The 19,504-nt window shown below is 38.4% G+C and overlaps 2 protein-coding genes across 2 annotated transcripts in view; one reads left to right on the top strand and one right to left on the bottom strand.

The window, feature by feature from the left end:
• nectin3b (nectin cell adhesion molecule 3b) overlaps positions 1 to 9,921 on the top strand; it is a 34,704-nt gene extending 24,783 nt beyond the window's left edge. The window contains exons 6-8 of the mRNA XM_032576960.1: positions 3,568 to 3,712; positions 6,446 to 6,548; positions 7,657 to 9,921. Coding sequence (XP_032432851.1) covers positions 3,568 to 3,712; positions 6,446 to 6,548; positions 7,657 to 7,809 — 401 coding nt within the window. The 3' untranslated portion in view covers positions 7,810 to 9,921. The remainder of the gene's footprint in view (positions 1 to 3,567; positions 3,713 to 6,445; positions 6,549 to 7,656) is intronic.
• On the bottom strand, positions 9,506 to 18,445 carry rtn2b (reticulon 2b). The gene is made up of 7 exons (XM_032576961.1): positions 17,784 to 18,445; positions 14,901 to 15,108; positions 14,635 to 14,773; positions 13,247 to 13,316; positions 13,071 to 13,117; positions 12,926 to 12,984; positions 9,506 to 12,836 (listed from the first exon to the last, which is right to left on the bottom strand). Exons 1-7 carry the CDS (start codon positions 17,794 to 17,796, stop codon positions 12,734 to 12,736), a joined length of 639 nt encoding a protein of 212 aa, XP_032432852.1. The 5' UTR covers positions 17,797 to 18,445; the 3' UTR covers positions 9,506 to 12,733.
• Between the last annotated feature and the right edge of the window lie 1,059 nt (positions 18,446 to 19,504).

Here is a 19,504-nt window from a genome sequence, read left to right on the forward strand (position 1 = left end):
AAGTGACACTGTTGTTACTTTTAAACAAAGACTACATAAACTGTAAATAGATTTCAGGGAAGACCAGGACTATGTATGTGAAGGTGCGTCTTTAAAATGAATACACACACTAAATTACAGGAATTGGTTTTTGATCGCCAACTGAAATTGTAGTTTGGGTTCTATGAAATCTGAATATTTCATAAGACCAATAAAAATAATTATCCTAAATACAGAGGCCTAATGTGCTATTGCTTTTTGAGATTTTTTATTTTATTTTTTAGCCTACTTCGTGTTGCCAGTAAGGTGGGCTCTGGATGGTGGCTTCTTGTTAATCAGGCCTGACTTTGCCTGATAAAATAATAATTTAAAAAGAAAAGTGCTACCTTTCTATCATTTTTGTCATTTTGGATAGATTATTTCCCTTAAGAAATAAAATAATTGCAAACATTATTTTTGGATTTACTCAAATTACCTTTGATATTAAAATCTGTGACAGAAAAAACACTTTTTTTTTTTTTTATTCTGACTGGACTTTGATTCACAATCCCCTCAAGCCCGTGGTTATCAGAGTTTCTTGTCCACATTTTTATCTTCCACTAAACTTCCCCTTAATGTTTCCTTGATACAGCACTCTGTGAACAGCCAGCTTCTTTACAACGGTAATTACATTTTTATAGTTTGACATCCCAGTAGAGGATGTCTGTCTGTCTGTCAGCTGGACAACTGTCACTCCACTTCACCAGTTAAAGTGTTTAAATCACTTACTTTTTTTAGAAACTGAATTCTGGGTTTTGTTTTGTTTGTAGCTAAAATAAACTGAAATGTATCATTCCACTAGTAATGACTTTATTATATTATCCTAATTTATTGGGCCCATTTTCTCTCTGAGCATAGTGACTTTAACCCAGTTGTGTCCTTCTGGGTCCTTCCTCTCTCTCTCTCTAAAAGTCAACTTTAATGCCTGTGGACAGGCAATAAAGCAGACACCTTGATAAGCTACATTCTTAAAGTCAATTCGATCAACTCAAGAGGCCCTTTTTTTGTAGTTCACCAGCCATCAAAGGTAATGAAAAGCTTATTAGCTGTTACAGGAAAAAGAGGGAGCAAAGGAGGGGGAAAAAAGTGACTTTCAGTGCAACTGTTCAATCTGCATGGTAATTAAACTGTTATTTAAAATTCTCATCTCAGCACTTTATTGATTTTGCCCCCATCTTAGTGACCAAACTAAGTGGAATTGACCATTCCACATTTTGCCTCCTGTCCTTCTTTGTCCTCCACTTCTTCCAGTGGCCTACATTCACAAGCTTTGGGCCAATCGCATCTTATTTGGGCAAAGCCTTCATCTGTGTCTCTTTTAATTCATCTTAATCGTGATTAATCCTAATCCCCTCAGTGGACAACATGCAGCATATGCAGACATATGGTCTAACAAAGCTAATTCGTCCCACAATGGAAAAGCACTCAAAGGAACAACGGGGCCAAGAGAGGTTGGACAGAGAGGTAATGAGTGTCCAAATCAAAATGAATTTGATTTAAACATAAGCAGCAGAAACTGCTTCACACCTGGTGAAAGCAGTGAAACAATTTAAGCTGTTTGTCCATTAGTAATAAAATCTACTTCTCAGCATCTTGAATGCTAAGCCGCAGGTTTTAGTCTGCAAGTTGTAGTGAAGAGATTTTTAAAAAGCAACACTGTTGACCCAAATGTTTTGGGTCTTTTTTTTTTTTTTTTGTCTTTAGCTACAGTAACCGAGTCAGGCTTTCATTTTCAGAAGACCGGTGTATAATTTTGTTCTATTAAGTGAGTAGTAAGTGATTTTAAGTGTTAAACCGTGACAAGGTGCAGTTATTGAATCACTGGTAAGGATATGCAAAAAGCGTGCAAATAAATTCATATTTCATTGCAGTAATTGGATCTAAAAATATTTAGGAATGCAGTCTTTAATGCTTGTACATGTATTTAGTGGATAAAATCCCACTTTAAGGAGGACTAGTTATGAACAAAACCAGTATGATCTGACAGAGAACGATGTTTTTGACTATTCCCAACATCATCCAGAGTCTTGGGTCGTCTTTTATGCCCTGATCACTTCAGTTCATCCAAAAGGTTTTCTGTAGAAGTTTGTAAAACACATTGACGTCCATGAAATGATATTTACCTGTGTGTTTTTGATCATTATCCTCCTGAAATTTCCTTTTCAGGTTCAAAATATTTACAATGTTCTCGTATTTCTAAGAGTCAGTGATGCCACGTACGTTTTTTTTAATTTATTTATTTTTTTTACATTTTTATGGTTTGTTTCCCAGTTCCTCTTAAAGTCCCACTTGGATTTAACCTTCATATTTATGTTTGTCTGACACTGCTACAAATAGTTAGCATGTAGATAATACATTTAAATCATTTTGTTGAAAAAAAATCTCTCTTGAAAATGAGATTTATTCTGTAGAAATAAAGAAAAAATCATAAATAAATAAAAATGGATAGTTGCTCCAACCTGCTGCTGCAGTTCTCCAACAGCGAGCCTTTTTTATTTTTTATTTTTTTTACTTCAGCTGTGAGTGGCGGCAGGATAAATATGGCTCCCCATCCAATTTAATGGCCAGTGATAAAAATACATGCTTTATTCCTTATTATACCCCAAAGAAATAAAGTAAGGGTTTCCAAATTAGAAGTTCCTAAAAATAACTTTAAAAAGTAAAGTATAAACTTGCTATATATATATATATATATATATACAGTACAGACCAAAAGTTTGGACACACCTTTTAATTCAATGAGTTTCCTTTATTTTCATGACTATTGACATTGTAGATTCACACTGAAGGCATCAAAACTATGAACAACACGTGGAAATATGCACTAAACAAAAAAGTGTAAAACAACTGAAAATACCCCTTATATTCTAGTTTCTTCAAAGTAGCAACCTTTTGCTGTGATTACTGCTTTGCACACACTCTGCATTTTCTTGATGAGCTTCAAGAGGTAGTCACCTGAAATGGTTTTCACTTCATAGGTGAGCCCTGTCAGGTTAATAAGTGGGATTTCTTGCCTTATAAATAGTCATGAAAATAAAGAAAACCCATTGAATTAGAAGGTGTGTCCAAACTTTTGGTCTGTACTGTATATATCAAAAAATCTCCAATTAATGTGTTCAAATTAAAGGCTTGACTTTTGTAAAGTTTTCAGGATTCAGTTACGCTGCCACAATAAAAACTGATTTTATTTTATTGCTTTTTGAACATATTTAACTATAAAGTTGCACAAAGTTTTAACTTCTGCATAGTACTCTCTCTGGGTCACTCGCCTTTTGAGCATTGTCCCCTTTTCTTAAGCTTTCTTTTTTGTTTTTGAACATTTCTTGCTCCTTTATCAACACAACCTCAGAGAGACTTTTGATCAATGCACAAAAGATTCTTTAAAATGGTTTACAAATGTTTATAAAGTGTGCAGCTTTTGTAAAAGAGAAATATTAAATATGTTCTTTACTGTAGCTGCTTCCTGTTTAGTCTGTTTTGGGTCTGACAGAAGCTGTGTGTATCTAATTCCTTCTGATACTCTGGAAGCCTGCGTGTGCTCTGTCTCAGACCAGTCTCAAGCGGAGAGGTCCAGCTCCATCGCCGTGGCCGGAGCCGTGATGGGTGCCGTCCTCGCTCTCTTCCTCATCACCGTCTTCATCATCGTGATTCTCACCGCTCGGAAAGCCCCTCCGACGGCCTACACTGACAAAGTGTAAGTCTAGCAAATAATTCATGGAGGAGGATGTGTTTGGCTAGTTAAATAACGACATGGGACCTCTGGAGGTTACTGGAGCCCACTGGTAGCTGTGGTTTACTTCTCGCTCCTGTGGAGAGCTCCGCGCCCCGGAGCAGGAAACACCGCGGGATCAGGTTGAAGGGCGGGAGAGTGTCTTTGTCTTGGCAGCAGGTCTTTGTCCTACTTTTGCTCCAAATGTGTCTGCAGTCCACCAGCTGCCACGTTTAATTTAAGAGCGAGGTGGAACTTTAGGGTTAAATTATTTACACTCTGTCTCGGAGTAATGTGACTGATGTGAAACACTTTGTGAGTCTGTGCCATGTTTTTTTTCCTGATAGATAAAATCACAGGGAAGATCTAGGTGGAAGGTGGACCTCCATTACTTTTTTGCAGAAAGCGGGAACGTTTTTATTATGAAAATACAGCATTAACTCGTGAACGTCTTCTGAACTGCAGCGCTACAATTAAGCTGAAGAGCTGAGCGCCTCACCTTATGTCACTTTTTAGATGATTCACTCCTTTCCATTACTTGAACACACTCCAGAGAAATCTCAGACTTAGGAGGGTAGATCATAATGATAAATACTTATGTAGGCTAGCTGTTGGAAAAATATTAACCTGTTCTCAGATATCATAAAACTGGAATTGTTCTGACTAACAACCAGTGTATTCTGGTTCCGGTTCAGTCTCGATATTCCAGGTTCCTTAGTGAACAGAGGAACAGTCATTTTGGAACAGGAATGGCCCTTCTAACACTGTTTCTACGTAGGCAGGAGTATGAAATTGTTACAAATTGTTTTGGTATGCTGCAGCACTAGGAGGGAATCCCAACCCCTGTAAAAAGAGACTGTGGAATCATCCTTCCACTAAGCTTTACACTCCCCAAGTCCCGTTCTCCACAAAACCCAGAAAGATCCACACACAGACAATATATGATTGCTTCAGAGTCCAGTGGCAGTAGGTTTTACACCAAGCCATCTCAGCCATGGAAACCCAGTCCAAAGATGTGCTTCATGACTTGTTCTTGAACTAATTTGAAGGCTGCAGTCTGTCTGTAGATTGCAGATTTTCGACAACGTTAGCCTTGCGCAAAGTGTTAGCTGTTAGCTAACCGTTAACTGTCAAACTGTTAGCTGCTAGCTAGCTTTAGCAGTTAGTTAACTATCAAACTGTTAGCTAACAAATTGACCGTTTAACGGCTGTTAGCTAACAGCTAACTCTTAGCCGTGCCAAACGTTGCTGCCTTTTTTACCTTGTACCTTAGGAAATCGGACATTCATTGTGTAGTCTTAAAAGTCTAAAAATATTTTTTAAAAGGCTTTATAACCTGTTTCAGGTGTAAAGAAGTTACTGACTGTTATCTCTTTTTGAATTTCTTTAGATCAGGGCATGATAAGTTGCTTTTTGACATCTTTCAGCCTACTTTACCTATTCATCACGTCCTATTCAAGTTATTTCTTTATTGTACAACGAAAATAGACTAATTATTGTTAAGGGGTGATTTTTCCACAGATTGGTTTAGATTGAATCTCCATCTTCATATAACGGGGCAAAAAAAAAAAGGTTCTTATGCGTCATTTAAAGCTCAAAATAAAATGACTTTCCTGCCAATTATGAGTGCATGTAATTTCATGTCAACTCAGAAACTTTTCGATGGGTATAAATATGGGACTGACAGCCCACCCACTCCCCATTACATCTTCCTGTCCTCTGTTCATGTCTACATCATGTCAGTGACAACTCGGTCCTCAAAGTGATTTAAAAGACGGTTCATGTCTGAGGCGGACCCGGCAGCATGGAGAGCGGCTCGGCGCCCCTGCATCACCGCGCTGACACTACAAAACGCTCGGCCCGGCGGCCGTGTGCCGCGCCGGCGTGGTCAATGCCACGACAAACTTAGCATCTTAAGTGTGACCGTGGTCGGAAAGTCCCAGTGGAATGAGGTGGAAGTGGTGGGGGAGAGGAGAGGAGAGGAGAGGCGGGAGTGGACGCAGGCCTCGTCCCTCTCCTTCATCACGCCCAGCCCTGAGTGTAGGACAGCAGGTCACGGAGAGCACCGACTGTAATCTGTGTAGGAGAGGGGGGGAAGCAGCGTTAGGCGACACACAGAGGTGGAAAAATCGATGCCTGTCGTGACATCTTTTTTATGAATTGCCAAGGTCAGTTTCTAGGTTTTCGGTTTAGCGGAGGATGGGGATTTCAGGAAATAACGGAGTGACTGTAACGTCCACGTCACGCAGGAGTCCAGATGAACAGCTGTCAGAAATCTTCAAATTTACTGGCATGTGCAGGAGGAGTCCATCACCTTTATCTCTACGGAGGCCGCTGTCCCTCTGACAGGCAGACCTGAGCAATTTTATTGACTTACAACAGGCCCTGGTAACTAATATCAGACAAAATTGCCTTTTACTCAACAGATTTGTTCAAGCTGCAGAAAACCTGAGCGTTATATTTCCCAAAACGCATCCAGCCTTGCCTAGAAAACGCTCACCTCTCTCGCCTCTGGTTATTAATTTGTCTCCGTAATAACATCGGCTTGATTAAAAACTTATTCCTGTAAGCAGCCATCCTGAACATATGATTCAAAAGTTAATTTTCTATCCTTTATAAACACTCTCTGCTTTGATTGTTTTATTCATTCTGATTAAAAAGATCCTCTCCTTTCTGCCATGTCTCTCTCTCTTTTTGTTTTTTCCTTTCTCTGCCAAGGATTGACCTTCCTCCGACTCACAAGCCGCCCCCTCCGTATTCGGAGAGAGCACCGGCTGTTCCTCTGGGAGTCCACGCATCACAAGTGGCCTGGCTGTGTCAGGTAAACCCCGCCACCTCGCCGCAGCCGACTCAGAGGCGTGTGTGTGAGGAGAAACCACTTTGTTTGCTCATGATGAGTCACAGCAGATAGTCGGAATAATAATAATTAAAATAAAAAAAATAGACAAGTGGGTTGTGTCATTATGAGACCTAATGGCTTTCCTCATTTCATTTAAAGCATGATTAATTTGTAGTCTGTGTTCTTACCATGTTCTTTTTTTAGACTCGCATGTGGAGTTGTTTTTGAGTCATATAAATCTAGTTTACTTTTTCTCAGGAATTGCAAACTCTACTCCAATAATCTTGGTATCAAAATAATGCCAGCATTTGGGAGGACTCAATCAAAAGTAGAAGCGGCTGCTACAGTTTCAGAGAAAATGAGCATGGAACATAAAATCATTTTGCTTGCATTATCCGGTATACTAACCTTTTAGAAATATCGTAAATGTGGATGCAAGCTTTTGTAAATTATAGATTCACTTGTGGACATTACCTGTGTAAGGATTGATGCAGCTGCGGTGAACTACAGCAAATTTTAGAGATGTTTTTGTAAAAAAATTAAATAAAATAATATCTAGACAATTTGCACTTGGCACAAGTTGACACCGTGTACAAAACTGGGTATTTTCAGTGTTTTTACTTACTAAATGTAATACACTTAAATTTACATGTTTAAGATTGCTTATTTTTGAGCCCTTTTTTAATGTACGTACACATCTGGGGGTTTTTTGTCCAGCTGTAATTAAACAATAAGAAATTGTTTTAGAAATTCAGCGTAAAAAAGGAGAAGAAAAATAACAAATTTAGGCACATTTTACTGAAATTAAAAAACAAAACAAAAAACCTCCAAAATATATACTTTTTTGGCACTACCAGAGCTCCCTACAATATCTTTTCGATGAAGGTTCCTGGTCACTGATGTCTGTCCTGCAGCCCATGGGGATAAGCTCAAACGCTCAAATGCTTTTTATCAGCTTCCAGCCAAGAGTCTGACGTTTCTGTTGATCCCAAATATGTCTCTGTCTAACTGAGTAGTAACGAGTGCAGGGAGCAAAGTCAAAATCTGCTTGGGATGTTGTTTTTCAAACCTGCTTCATTCTGACTTGCAGGCTCGTAGAACGGACCAGAGGCTCGAGCAGCGCCCGCCCGCAGCAGCGAGGCCCGCACCACCATCGGCCCAGCAGCGCTCCCGCCTGGAGTGGGTGTGCCATCAAAGCGGGACGGACCGGGTGTACATCAACCACCGTGAGCACTACGTGTGACAGATCTCCTGCACGCAGTCCACCAATCACCCGAGCAGCAACCCAACATATGTGCTTCACCTGATTCACCGAGCCATCAATCCGCAGGAGAGGAGAGGACAGGTGGCAGCGATGGAGGGAAATGTCTCACTGTGCAGGCAGCTTTTATCACATATCACTCCAAAAAAAAAAAAAAAAAGTTAGGCATTTTGAGGGAACAGCCTGTTCTTGATGCGAGCCATTTCCAGGCTCTCTCTGAAATAGGCTGTGCTGTGAATTTGTAGCTGTAGAAAGCCACGGTTAGCTCAGAACAAAAGTGGAATCAGGGGAACAGCCAGTACTGCTCCCTAAATGTCAGACTTTCTCTGGCTTGGCTGTATCAGACGCTCAGCTTTTTCTCTTTTTTTTTTTTCAAAAAAAACCCATTTTTTTAAAAACCCTCGCCTTACCATACAATAGAACGGATAATTATTTAAAATGGAAATCTGTGGCATTTTATTTATACTCAGACTCACAAACAAACCAAACCTCAGAGGTCCAGTGAGATTCAGTCTATGAGCTTGAACACGGATATAGAAAATATGTGTTTGGGATTAGAGCGTGTAAGCTTTGGATAGATTTAACTTTTTCTAGTGCAATGACAAAGTATTCATACCCACTGAAATTTAATCACATATTCCAGATTACAGCCACAAACCTAAGTATATTTTATTGTGATTGTACACAAAGTAGCTCATAATTGTGAAGTTGAAGCGAGTACATGGTTTTCAAAGCCTCTGCAAATTTATTCAGTCACTTAGAGTCAATACTTTTACTGGATGCATTTTAAGGTACATATCTACCAGCTTTGCATGTTAAGAAGACAATATTTTTGCCCCCTTTTTTTTTTTTTTTTGCCCATATCAGCATCCTGTTGAATCTAAGATTCCAGTCTGGGCTTTGTCTATGCCAAACATGTTTCAATCTGGACCGTTTTATTGTCATTTTTGCTGTTTATTTATGGAGGTTGGTTGTCTCCACACCATTTCTCTTTATGTTTTTTTGGATTGCTCCGTATTCAGCTCTATTTTTCCACCAACTCTGACCGGCTTTCCGTTTCCCACCTTCTTCAAACGAGTGCTACGTTTATGCTGGTTTGTGCAGCAAAGATTTTCGTTTGTGCTGCCATCATATTAAAATTAAGACAATTTATTAGTCTCCCATAGGAGAAATTTGTTTAGGAAGGAGGGGCAAAACTGCAATGCAACAATAAAAACAGCACATGCAAAAAGGACAGTAACTACAAAGAAAAAACATAAAAACACAAATGTCAGATTGTGTTTGGCTTTGAAGATATCAATGAGAATTTTAAAGGTAATTTTGATTTCATAAAAGTGGGGGTGGGTCAAATGGTTGACCTTTTGACCTTTAAACTTTCATTAATATCTTCAAAGTCAAAGCAGCACAAACAAAAAAATGTTACTGTACAAATATAGTCGAGTTGATTGACACCAATTTTGTCTGATTTGAAGAAGGTGGGAGGGAGGGGGGAGCAGCTTCACTCAAGTCCTGTCCTGTCCTAAAGAAAAACATCCCCACAGCATGACACTGCCTCCACCGTGCATCGCTGCAGTTTTGTTTAGAGGGTAAAACAAAATGAGTCTGATCAAATCTGGATAGAGGAAATGTTGCTTGTGACAAACTGCACACAGGACCGCTAATGTTTTGGGGGGTTTTTTTCAACAATTGTCAAGATGACAATTGTGAGTTTCATTAGTGAAAAATAAGAAAAACCATGCTTCACTTTAACTTTTATTTTTAATAATTATGAGCTACTATGGTTGTCTTAATGTATTTTAATCTCATTAAAATACATTGAAGTTTGTTGCAATGTGATAAAATGTGGTCCTATTTTAAACCTAACCTTTTACTTATCAGACACTATAGGTGTGACTAGAGCTGTGTAGGAATCTATAGTTAAAGTGAATCAGAGTTTGAGTTTTAATGTGCCGTTCTTCGAAATAACTAACCTGTCCAAGTGCCGTTTGGGGGGTCTTACTGACCACTGTAACAATGACATAATCCACTGTGAAGCGCTGAATATAACCTGTGTTCCTGTGTGATGTATTTGCATGTATTAAAATGCACATTTTTGCCAGTCGGGTCTCATTGTGACGCACGAAAATCACAAACACAGCATGGAAAGAGAGAAAACAGTCAAAAAAGGGATTGATTTTGAACTGCTGTGAAACGTCAAGCGGCTCCACATGAGCGTGTTCAGTGAGCTTTTTAAGTAAACACTGACAAATGGAAGCTCTGAGTCACGATTTAAGGCAATAAGAGAAGCTGCCCTTGAAGATATGAAAGAGAGCGTGAATTGACGCTAGTTTTATTTTCTTTCTTTTTCCTCTTCTAAAAAGAAACAATATCTCAAGGTCACCGACACATTACCGTGGCTCCCAGACAAAGGGATGTTTTTATTATTAAATACTGGGAACAGTTTAAAAAGGGTCATTTACTAATAATGAGCTAGAAGCTGCAATGAAATCATGTTAAAAGTGTTTGGTGTGAATTGTGTGTTATCTTAGATCACTCACAGCTCCGGCCCAGTAGCACCTTTCCAAGATTGACACCTAGTGGTTAAATGTGCTTCTGCAGCTTTAAATGAAGGCAAATTGCATATTTTCTGTAATTTTTCTTTCCTATTTTTGCATTAATAATTAGAGCTAGATTTATTCTGAGCTTGAGGTGCAATTCTTTTAAACACAGAAATTACTACAAAAAGCTGAGCTCCAGCGACCCATGTTGAATTTTTTACAGGCACAACACACTAGTATAGCAAATACTTTTCTTTTTTATTAGGGAGCAACATTCCAATAGGAAATAATACAAATAGTAAGTACCAATAGAAATATTGTAAACCAAAAACAAAAAAGTCACATCAGCGATGACATCTGCAGTGATTAAACTGTTATAAACTCACGACTAAGTTTTACAGTATATAATTGTACATTTATTAAAACCGATGGCCACTTAGACCAATTTAACACGAACAGACTTTCAGAACTTTCTATTTACTCCATGGCACCAAAAGTGAAGAAAATGCAGGTTGAATGGAAAGCGCTGAGGGGGAAAACGAGACGAGTGAAAACACCGAGAGCCGAAATGTCTGCAGATCTAGATCCCCACATCACAAGTGATGACAGAAAAAAAAACAAGTGAATGCAGTACATATGAATATATGTAGATATATGCTACACACTGTATGTAATTTAAGCTCATTAAGACACAACAGTTTGAGTGCAGCCTCGTTTTCACATTGATTTGATATGCATAAAGCAGGTTTCTGGCGAGGAAATTGCACTGAAATACCCACACACTGGCTCAGTGTTGGCAGCTAGCTGTCAGTAAGAAAAGTCCCCACATGTACCAGATTTAAAAGTGAGTGTAACCCTTAGACGGGTGAAAATTTCCAGGTCACAAGAGTCGATGTGTTTTACAGTACGTTAGAGATCAGTAGAAACTATAGTGCATTACTTTGAAGTGGAAGGAGGTTTTTAAAATAGTTGACAAATACAAATTGTCACTCAAATTTCACCTCAGCTCCCAAAATAAAGGAAACAAAATTTTTTGCATTTTTTGCTCAACCAGATTGGACAAAAAAAAACCATCTGTTAACAGGGCTTTTCAAGTCTTACCACAGATTCTCAACAAGTCATTCTAACTCATGGATATGCTGTGATTTGAACAAATCCATTTTAGATCTCACCCTGGACTCCCACATCATTATGCTGCCACCAACATGCGTAACCCTTGAGATGGAGTTTACATTTTCCATTCAATGCTGGTTTCATGTAAGACTTTGTATGGTTTTCCTTCAACTTCGCAATTATGCACTAATTGGTGTTGGTCTGTCTCACAAAATCCTAACAAAATAAGCCAAACTCTGAGGTTGTAACGTGACAAAATGTGAAACAGTTCAAGACTTTGGCGTTTTGAGACCCAAGATGGTATCCAGCCGGATCTGTGGGGCTCCAGTGGGGCGCCACAAATCCGGATGGTCGAGATCAGAAAGCATGAGTGCAGCTCACTAAAGCAGCATTGTTGTTTCTTAAAAAAAAAAATCTTAAACAATTTTAGTCCTTCTTCTGGAAGGTTTCTGTGGGTTATTCATGGAATCAACTTCATTAGAAGTATAAATATATTCACATGAAGTGATCTTGCACCAGGAATTAGAATTATATAAAATGTAAAGTCTTGTGTAAGTGGATTTGTTTGTTTACTGAGATGTTCTCGACAGGCAGTTTTGTTTGTTTGTTGTTGCTCACGTAATTATCCGGTAAGTCAGAGCTAGTACTTATATTGATCTGACCGTCAGCATTGTTTTCAGCACTGCCTCCTGGTGTTCAAACGTTGAACTACAAGTTACAGCAGAAGTGATAAAGTTCACTTTTCTAAACAAAATTAATTAATCTGATCCCTCGGATTTAGTGCTTTAACTGAAAATCATTGCTTTACATTAACCCTTAATATAAAAAATTATGAAAGCAAGAAAAAAAGAGCCTGATTAAAATAAGTTTGCTAACTAAGCAAAGTGTGATTAGTTTCCTTTTTTATTAAGTGCTTCCAAAGTTGTTTAAACTTAAGTTTAGAGCTTGATAATAAGTAACCTGTATATATGTATATGAAGGTATATGTTGTCACCATTTGTAGAAAATGACCGTGCAAACTGGTAACATTAAAGTTGCCCACAGAGAGCATCTCAGTAAATAACATTTCCCACTTCATCCTCTGCCCGTCCCTCTCTGTGTGTGAATGGCAGCTTTGTTTCTGCTGTCGGCATCAATTAAATCTTGCTCCCATAAACAATCACAGTGGAGAGATGGAAATGAGCAGCCCCACCGGCGGCCCCACAGAGCACGAACGTTTTCTAAATCCCAAATTCCTTCAGTGTGCAACCAAAAAGTTACTTCGACTTGGGTTTCTGTTTGATGGCGGGAGCAGCTGGGGGTGCAGGTTTGGAGGCAGGGGCAGAAGAGGGTCTCACCATCTCATACAAACTGTCAAACCTGCAACAAGGCAAAGCACAGTGAAAAAGATACCAACAGCTTGGTGTTATTATCACAAAACAACGTGTTTTATGTAGCAGGTTACTTACAGATTTCTGATTTTCTTCACAAACGCTCTGAGCGCTCTGACAACCTTCCTTATCCGGACCTGGCAACAAAATGAGAAGTTAGTATCCCCAAAGCAAATCTAACTTTCTCTGGGTTAAAAAAAATTTAAATAAGTAAAATATTTACCTGTTGTTTTTTGTATAACAGAGGAAGGGAGAAAATGGCAATCACAGCTGGAAGCAAAAACAAAAAAGAATCAAACTGAAAAAACAAGGATGAATAAATCTTTTGTAATCAGATCAGGACAGAGAGTTTAAAGAGGTTAGAGTTGGTTTACTTAAGCACTGGCTAATGTTTCTCACCAGCTATGATCAGAGTCAGCCCATTGGTGGCGATGCCCACATACGTCAGCAGATAGAGGAGCAACAAAAACTGAGGGACAGAAGATGAATCATTGGATCATTGAGATGATATTATGTAGCTGGAAGGTAAACAAGTTAATGCTCCAACACAAACAAAACAGTTTCATTTACAAAAATCATACCTGCACCAATCGGGCTCTTTCTGACTGAATTCAGGTTTTGATCGATTTGCTTTTTTTGTTTTCTTGGGTCTTTTTTTTAATCTTATTTATCATGGCCTGGTATATTTATATAGGTCTTTTTCTTTTTTTTTACTAAACTGAAAATCTGCACATGAGAGTACATGCTGTTATTGAGCTGTTAACACACAGAAAATGAGGCAATTTTTTTGAATAAAGGAGATCACATTTTTCTGTATGGCAACTGCCCATTGATCACCAATCAAAGGTGATTGGTGATCAGTTCTGATCCTGTAGTTTTAAAACTACAGAGGTTTAATATACAAGAACACCATAGATCATCGTTTTTCAGCATATGTTTTTAAAGAAGTGATATTTGTTTTAAAAATATATATATTATTTGCACTGTTTTTTCATCAGTTCTCTTTCTAACCCCGTTGCCAAGTTCAAATAAAAGTCATACAGCGCCTTATACTGTTTTTTGTAAACCCAGGTAACAATGTTTACAAAATGGTTATGGAGACTCTGAGTTTTAACAATTTGTTTTTATTTTCTTACTACCCTTATTTTCTTGTCTTCTGAATTCCATTTTGAATTCTAACTTAATGAATTATATTTCTGTGTTAAAGCGTATTTATACATATGGAAGCAGCTTTTAGGACTTTGAGAGTTGTGTCAGATTATGCTCCTACAGTAAAATATTGAGAGGCTAAAAAATGTTTTTCTGATACCACAAGAGGGGGCCAAACATTTCCAATCCAACACTTTTGGTCATGGACCTTTATCTTTTTAAAAATATTCACACCTCGTTATTTTTTGTTTGTTTGTTTGTTTTTTATCACGTGACAGCCACATCCTTTTTAGCTTTATTAAGATTTTATATAAAATACCAACACAAAGTACCACATGGCTCTGATAGGGAAGTAAATGATACATAATAATCAGTTGGTTTTTGAAAACAAGTCTAAAAATTGTGGTGTTTCACTTCAAATACTGATAAAGATCTTTTGGAATATGTCTCTGCCCGATTTTCACATGTGCAAACAGAAAGATGCTTTGTGTTGGTCGGTTACATAAAATCCCAATAAAATACCTCAAAGGTTGATGTTCTAACGTGATAAAATGTGACAAAGTTCACTGTTCTAAAGCACTATATGCATATATATAAAGTATATATTATCGCATCTTTCATTATTATCGCTCTCAGACCTTAATAGAGTCTATCACGTTCTCGATGAAGAGAAGGCGTTTAATCTCTGTGACGGCGAAGGCAACCAGCAGCACCACCTCTTCGACCAGCATCACCGTCTCCTTATCGGTCAGAGAGCTGTCGTAATCCAAATACGACCTGGGCACAAAATCACAAACGTGGAACGTACCGGAGGGCGTTCATCCTGTCATCCTGACACTTTTCCCCGAAATGTGTTCATTCAATGATGAATTCATTCATCAAGAATGAATGTAGACCAACTCACTGAAAGGGGTGAACGCCAGGGTTCCAGCGCAGCACTTCCAGTAGTTTATAGTAAAGACGCAGCGTGGCGGTGATGCACATGATGCCCAAGCACACGTGTGAGAGCACAGTGATGGCGCTCAGCTGGAAGAGACTGGCCAGGCACATCACCAGCCCAGTAAATACCACACCGGTCCACCGTATGTTCCTCCAATACACCAGATCCATGACTGCAAAACACAGTTACCAGCAATCAGCTGCACTGTTCTAAGAAGCAGTATTTGACCCCCCCCAACACACACACACACACACACAGTTTTCTTCTGTTTTTGCTTTTGTCAAACTTAAATATTTCAAACCCTCAAGCTAATTTTATTTGTCAAAAATAACCTGATTACAGGCAACATTTAGGGTTTTTTAAAAAAAAAAAATTGATTTCATAAAGGGAACCACTTTCAAACAATTCTGTCCTTATGTGAAACAAATAATTGCACCCTCTGTCATAGCTGGAGGTTGCATTTCATCCATGTTTTTATACAGCACTGTTTTATTTCCACCACATCGAAGGGTCTGTTTAAGGTCCACACAACTTAATGTTGGAGAATTTCAAACATTTAAGTGTGACAAAGAAAAAATAAAATGGAAATCTGTAAAAGGGGAAAAATCCTTTTTCACACTATTGCGCATTTCTGAGAAATCTGCAATAAAAGATCAAATAAATAAGGCAGTCTATCGCTTTGCCCTGAGCCGTACTTCTCTGTGGTTCATAACATAAATTTGAGCATAAACTGCAGTGAATGTCACACTAACAATATGATGGGACCGTAAAAATGACACAGTCAGAACAATACCAGAAGAAAAGGAATCACAGTTTTGATCTATTATGGTTTCTATTCCCTGGGATTACAGAATACGAATTTAACTTTCTCCATAATTGTTATCATGTTTTAGTCTAAATAAGAACTCAGAAAACAATGCATAAAAGCTCTAAAATATGTATTTTTCTAATTTGGTTACAAAGCTGTAAAGCAGGAGTTTGCATTATTTTATTGACGTTCTGTTGAGAGATTATGAGAAGTCAGTATCTTACCAGTAGTAACATTGTAGCATCTCTACTTTTACAAAACAAACATACGTTTCAGAACTAGCACCTTGTCAGAGCTGGGCCAAAACTAACGCTCCTTACTGTAGCATGTTTCATTACTGTAGTCAGTAATGAAACATGACAAATAAATAATTGCATGGCAGTTCAAATGGATGCTATTTTGTTAATTTTTGCATAGTCTTATTCCTACTTATTCATTAGATGGTTAATAAGTCTGAGAAAACCATCCGAACTTTGCAGTAACAAAGAGGCAGCATGATGTTGTGTGGTTAGTTTGCTAGAGGAACGATGGGTCAGAAAATAGAGGAAAGAACATTATGTGGAAATGTTGATGCAACGTCTCAATCTTATCTGCCAGGAAGTTAGGGTGCGGTTTAAATGGGTCTTCGAAATGGATAATGACCATTTTAACAAATTAGTCACAAAATGGCCACACAAAGAACAAAAAGGTCAATGGAGTGACCAATCTCAAAGCTCTGACCTAAAGTCCAAACCTGACTCAGTTACACCAGTTCTGTCAGGAGGAACGAGCCAAAATTCCAGCAAACTATTGTGAGAATATTGTGGGGGGAAGCCCAAAACTTTTGGCCTAAGTTACACAGAAAATCTACAAAATACTAAGCTGATGTATTGAAAAATCTAAATCCAATGAAAGTTAAAGATATACTTCTAATTGTTGTGTTATTCAGCAAATATGAATCATTCTGCTGATCCAAAACAAATTAAAACAGGAAAAGTTTAATTCCATCTTGAAGTGAGAGGAGAAAAAGGTTGTACGTGTATCTTTTTTATACATTGTACGCAAATGTTTCGGTTTCAATTATGTCCACTGCTGGTAAGATATTTACTACTCACAACCTTTCCACAGAATCCGATTTAAGAAATTGAACTATCTCTTTAAATGGAGCCGCCTTGTTTGGGATGACTCCAAAATGCTGTGTGACTCAGTCCACTAGTGGCAGCGACCCACTCTTCAGCCTCACCACTCAGATCAGGTTCATCTTCAAAACAAACTAAATGTGACGCGTATCATTATGTCTGCGGCGGACTGGACCGTCATGTATGCCACCGACACTGGTTTTGTCAAGGAAAACATAAAAATATTTAACAGTCATCAAAAAAAAAACAATCTTCTGAATTTAAATTAAGAAATACAGCAGATTTAGAAGAACAAAATAAAATACAAATGTCTGGAGCTATTAATAATGTGTGATGAAGGGCTCTGAATAAAGGTGTAAAATATTATCTAGGATCCTATATCAAATACTCAGCCTCCCAAAGATTTGACAACTACTTTAAATCTGGAGATAATTATCTTTCCTATATAGTTGCATTTCAAACAACAGGGGATGAAATACCACAACGAACTGAAGCTGGGTTTTGCCGTACATTTTCAAAATCATGCTCAAACGAGATAAAAATGTAGCTATTTAATTGAATTTATATGCAGGACTGAGCAGAGCCACTCTCGGTTTAGCTGGTGCACCAATACAGTCATTTCCCACAGCCTGGCAAACACACCCCAAACTACACACTAATCCTAAAAACAAATGCAACCCAAACAAGTAGCAAATCAAACATAGTTGTCAGTATCGTCTTCTTCGAAATGAATCAGGATAACACGGGTCTCGTTTAGGTGAGTCCCTTTTCTGTCCACCGGATATGAGACATGCTGGACTCCAAGTTCAACCTGGACCTCTTAAATCTGCCTAAAGGAGAAACAAAGGACCTGTCGCTTCCCTCCACCTCACAGCTGTTCTGATTCTCGAAGCTTTTAGCTGCCGCTCGTTATTTCCTTACGTTTGGAGGCCATTTCGGCGGCGGTCCTTCTTGCTCCCCTCTCTTCCTTGAGCTTCCACCGTTGGCTTGCACCCCAGGCTTTTTTTGGCCTTCACAGCTCTGTCAGCAGTATAAGGCTGCCCCGGCCTAATTTTATCCCATGCTGGATACACCCTGTGACGTCTCACACACACACACACACACACACACACACACACACACTGAAAATTGGGAACCTGAGACATGTCCCCTCAGCTTCCTGGGACCCTCCTGCCCTCTCAGTCAGCGTGAGAGAGGCCTCTGCGCATGTCCAGACCAGCCAGGAGCAGCTTCTGATGTGAAATTCATCACTGATCAGGAATCATGAGGAAACAGCTCAGGTCTGTAGGCCGCTCTCTGTTAATTTCAGATTAAGGCTGACTCATGCTGTAGATGGAAACAGCTCATGCTCATCACCTCACAGGAGAGTTCAGTCTAAATGTATAAACATTCAGCTGAGTCACTTTTAAGTTTGTGGTTTAAATTGTGTCCCTTTGAGCCAAATTCTAGTTTCTATTCCAGTATTTAAGTTTGATGTTCACTCTGACTTGTTGGCCAATTTGACTCCATTTTGACTCCCTTTAATGTGTCTGACCAAAATTACTACACCTTGAGGGAATTTAGATTCAATTTTGTTTGAAGAAATTTTCGAATATTGTGTGGGAAAGCATAATAAAATAATCAGGACATTACAGGTTCAAATGTTTTTGAAATCTAACCCAAAGTGTAAAAAAAATAAATAAATCAGGTGGCAGGTTTTATTCAGACTTCCATTAATTATTTGAGAAAAGAAACCAAAATGGAAAAGTTGTAAGTGGAAAAACTAAGTACAGCCATGCTGCCTCCATGAGATTTTAAAGGTAGAAAATCATCATCAAAGATCTTAGATAACCCTTACTTGCTGTCGTTTGATATGTGAAGAATTATGAGGCCATTTCCAAGCTGAGACTGAGCTGAGATCAAAAACAAACAACTGAGATCAAGAGAGAACCAGAATCAGATTCTAACTTCAGCATCGTTATCCAGCTGTGGTATAGAGCCATGTGACTCTCCCAAATAGATTTGATAAGCATACTGAGAAACAGAAAACTGTGTTGGAGCTCAGCTGACACAATCAGGTTTTGTTGTTCACAACTTGAGGCTGTGGCGCCCCCTGACATGCTGCCCTGAATGCTGAGCCACAAATACCTGGTACAAACTGTCAATCATGGCGGTGAAGGTCTGGACTTGTTTTACAGTCACTGATTCAACCAACCAAATAAATAAAAGATATTTGCCCCACAGCTAAAGTTGGGCAGAAACTGGTTAATCAACAGGAGTATTTCAGCAATAAATGTATAACAGAGTAGCAGAAAGGAAAAATTACTTACTTAGGGTTTTTTTTCTCACAGCTTTTTGTTCATATTTGGCTTTTGCTGAGGATATAATGCCAATGTGGAAGGTAAAGACTCTATAATGTCGTCATGCTTTTCTTCTGTCTTCTTCTTTGTTAGTTTTGTATCACATCAAAACTAACAAAATAACAACAAACAAATAAAATTTAAAAAATAGTCTTTGAGGCTAATTCCATAACATGCAACTGTTTCATTTAGATGACTTGCAATTTTTAGGGTTAGGGTTAGGGTTAGGGTTTTGCTGTTATGCAAAAATACAAACTGTAATGTATTTTTGTTTCTTTATGCCTGTATTTAACTATAACTCTT

The sequence above is a fragment of the Xiphophorus hellerii genome, chromosome 11 (assembly GCF_003331165.1).
Source record: "Xiphophorus hellerii strain 12219 chromosome 11, Xiphophorus_hellerii-4.1, whole genome shotgun sequence".
Classification (NCBI taxonomy): Eukaryota; Metazoa; Chordata; class Actinopteri; order Cyprinodontiformes; family Poeciliidae; genus Xiphophorus; species Xiphophorus hellerii.

Bases quoted from the DNA above. Each gene is read 5' to 3' on its own strand.
- rtn2b (XM_032576961.1), bottom strand. The intron at 13,118-13,246 runs GTGAGAAACATT...TTTTGCTTCCAG, and splicing joins GCTGACTCTGATCATAGCTG to CTGTGATTGCCATTTTCTCC. The intron at 12,985-13,070 runs GTAAATATTTTA...TTTTGTTGCCAG, and splicing joins TGTTATACAAAAAACAACAG to GTCCGGATAAGGAAGGTTGT.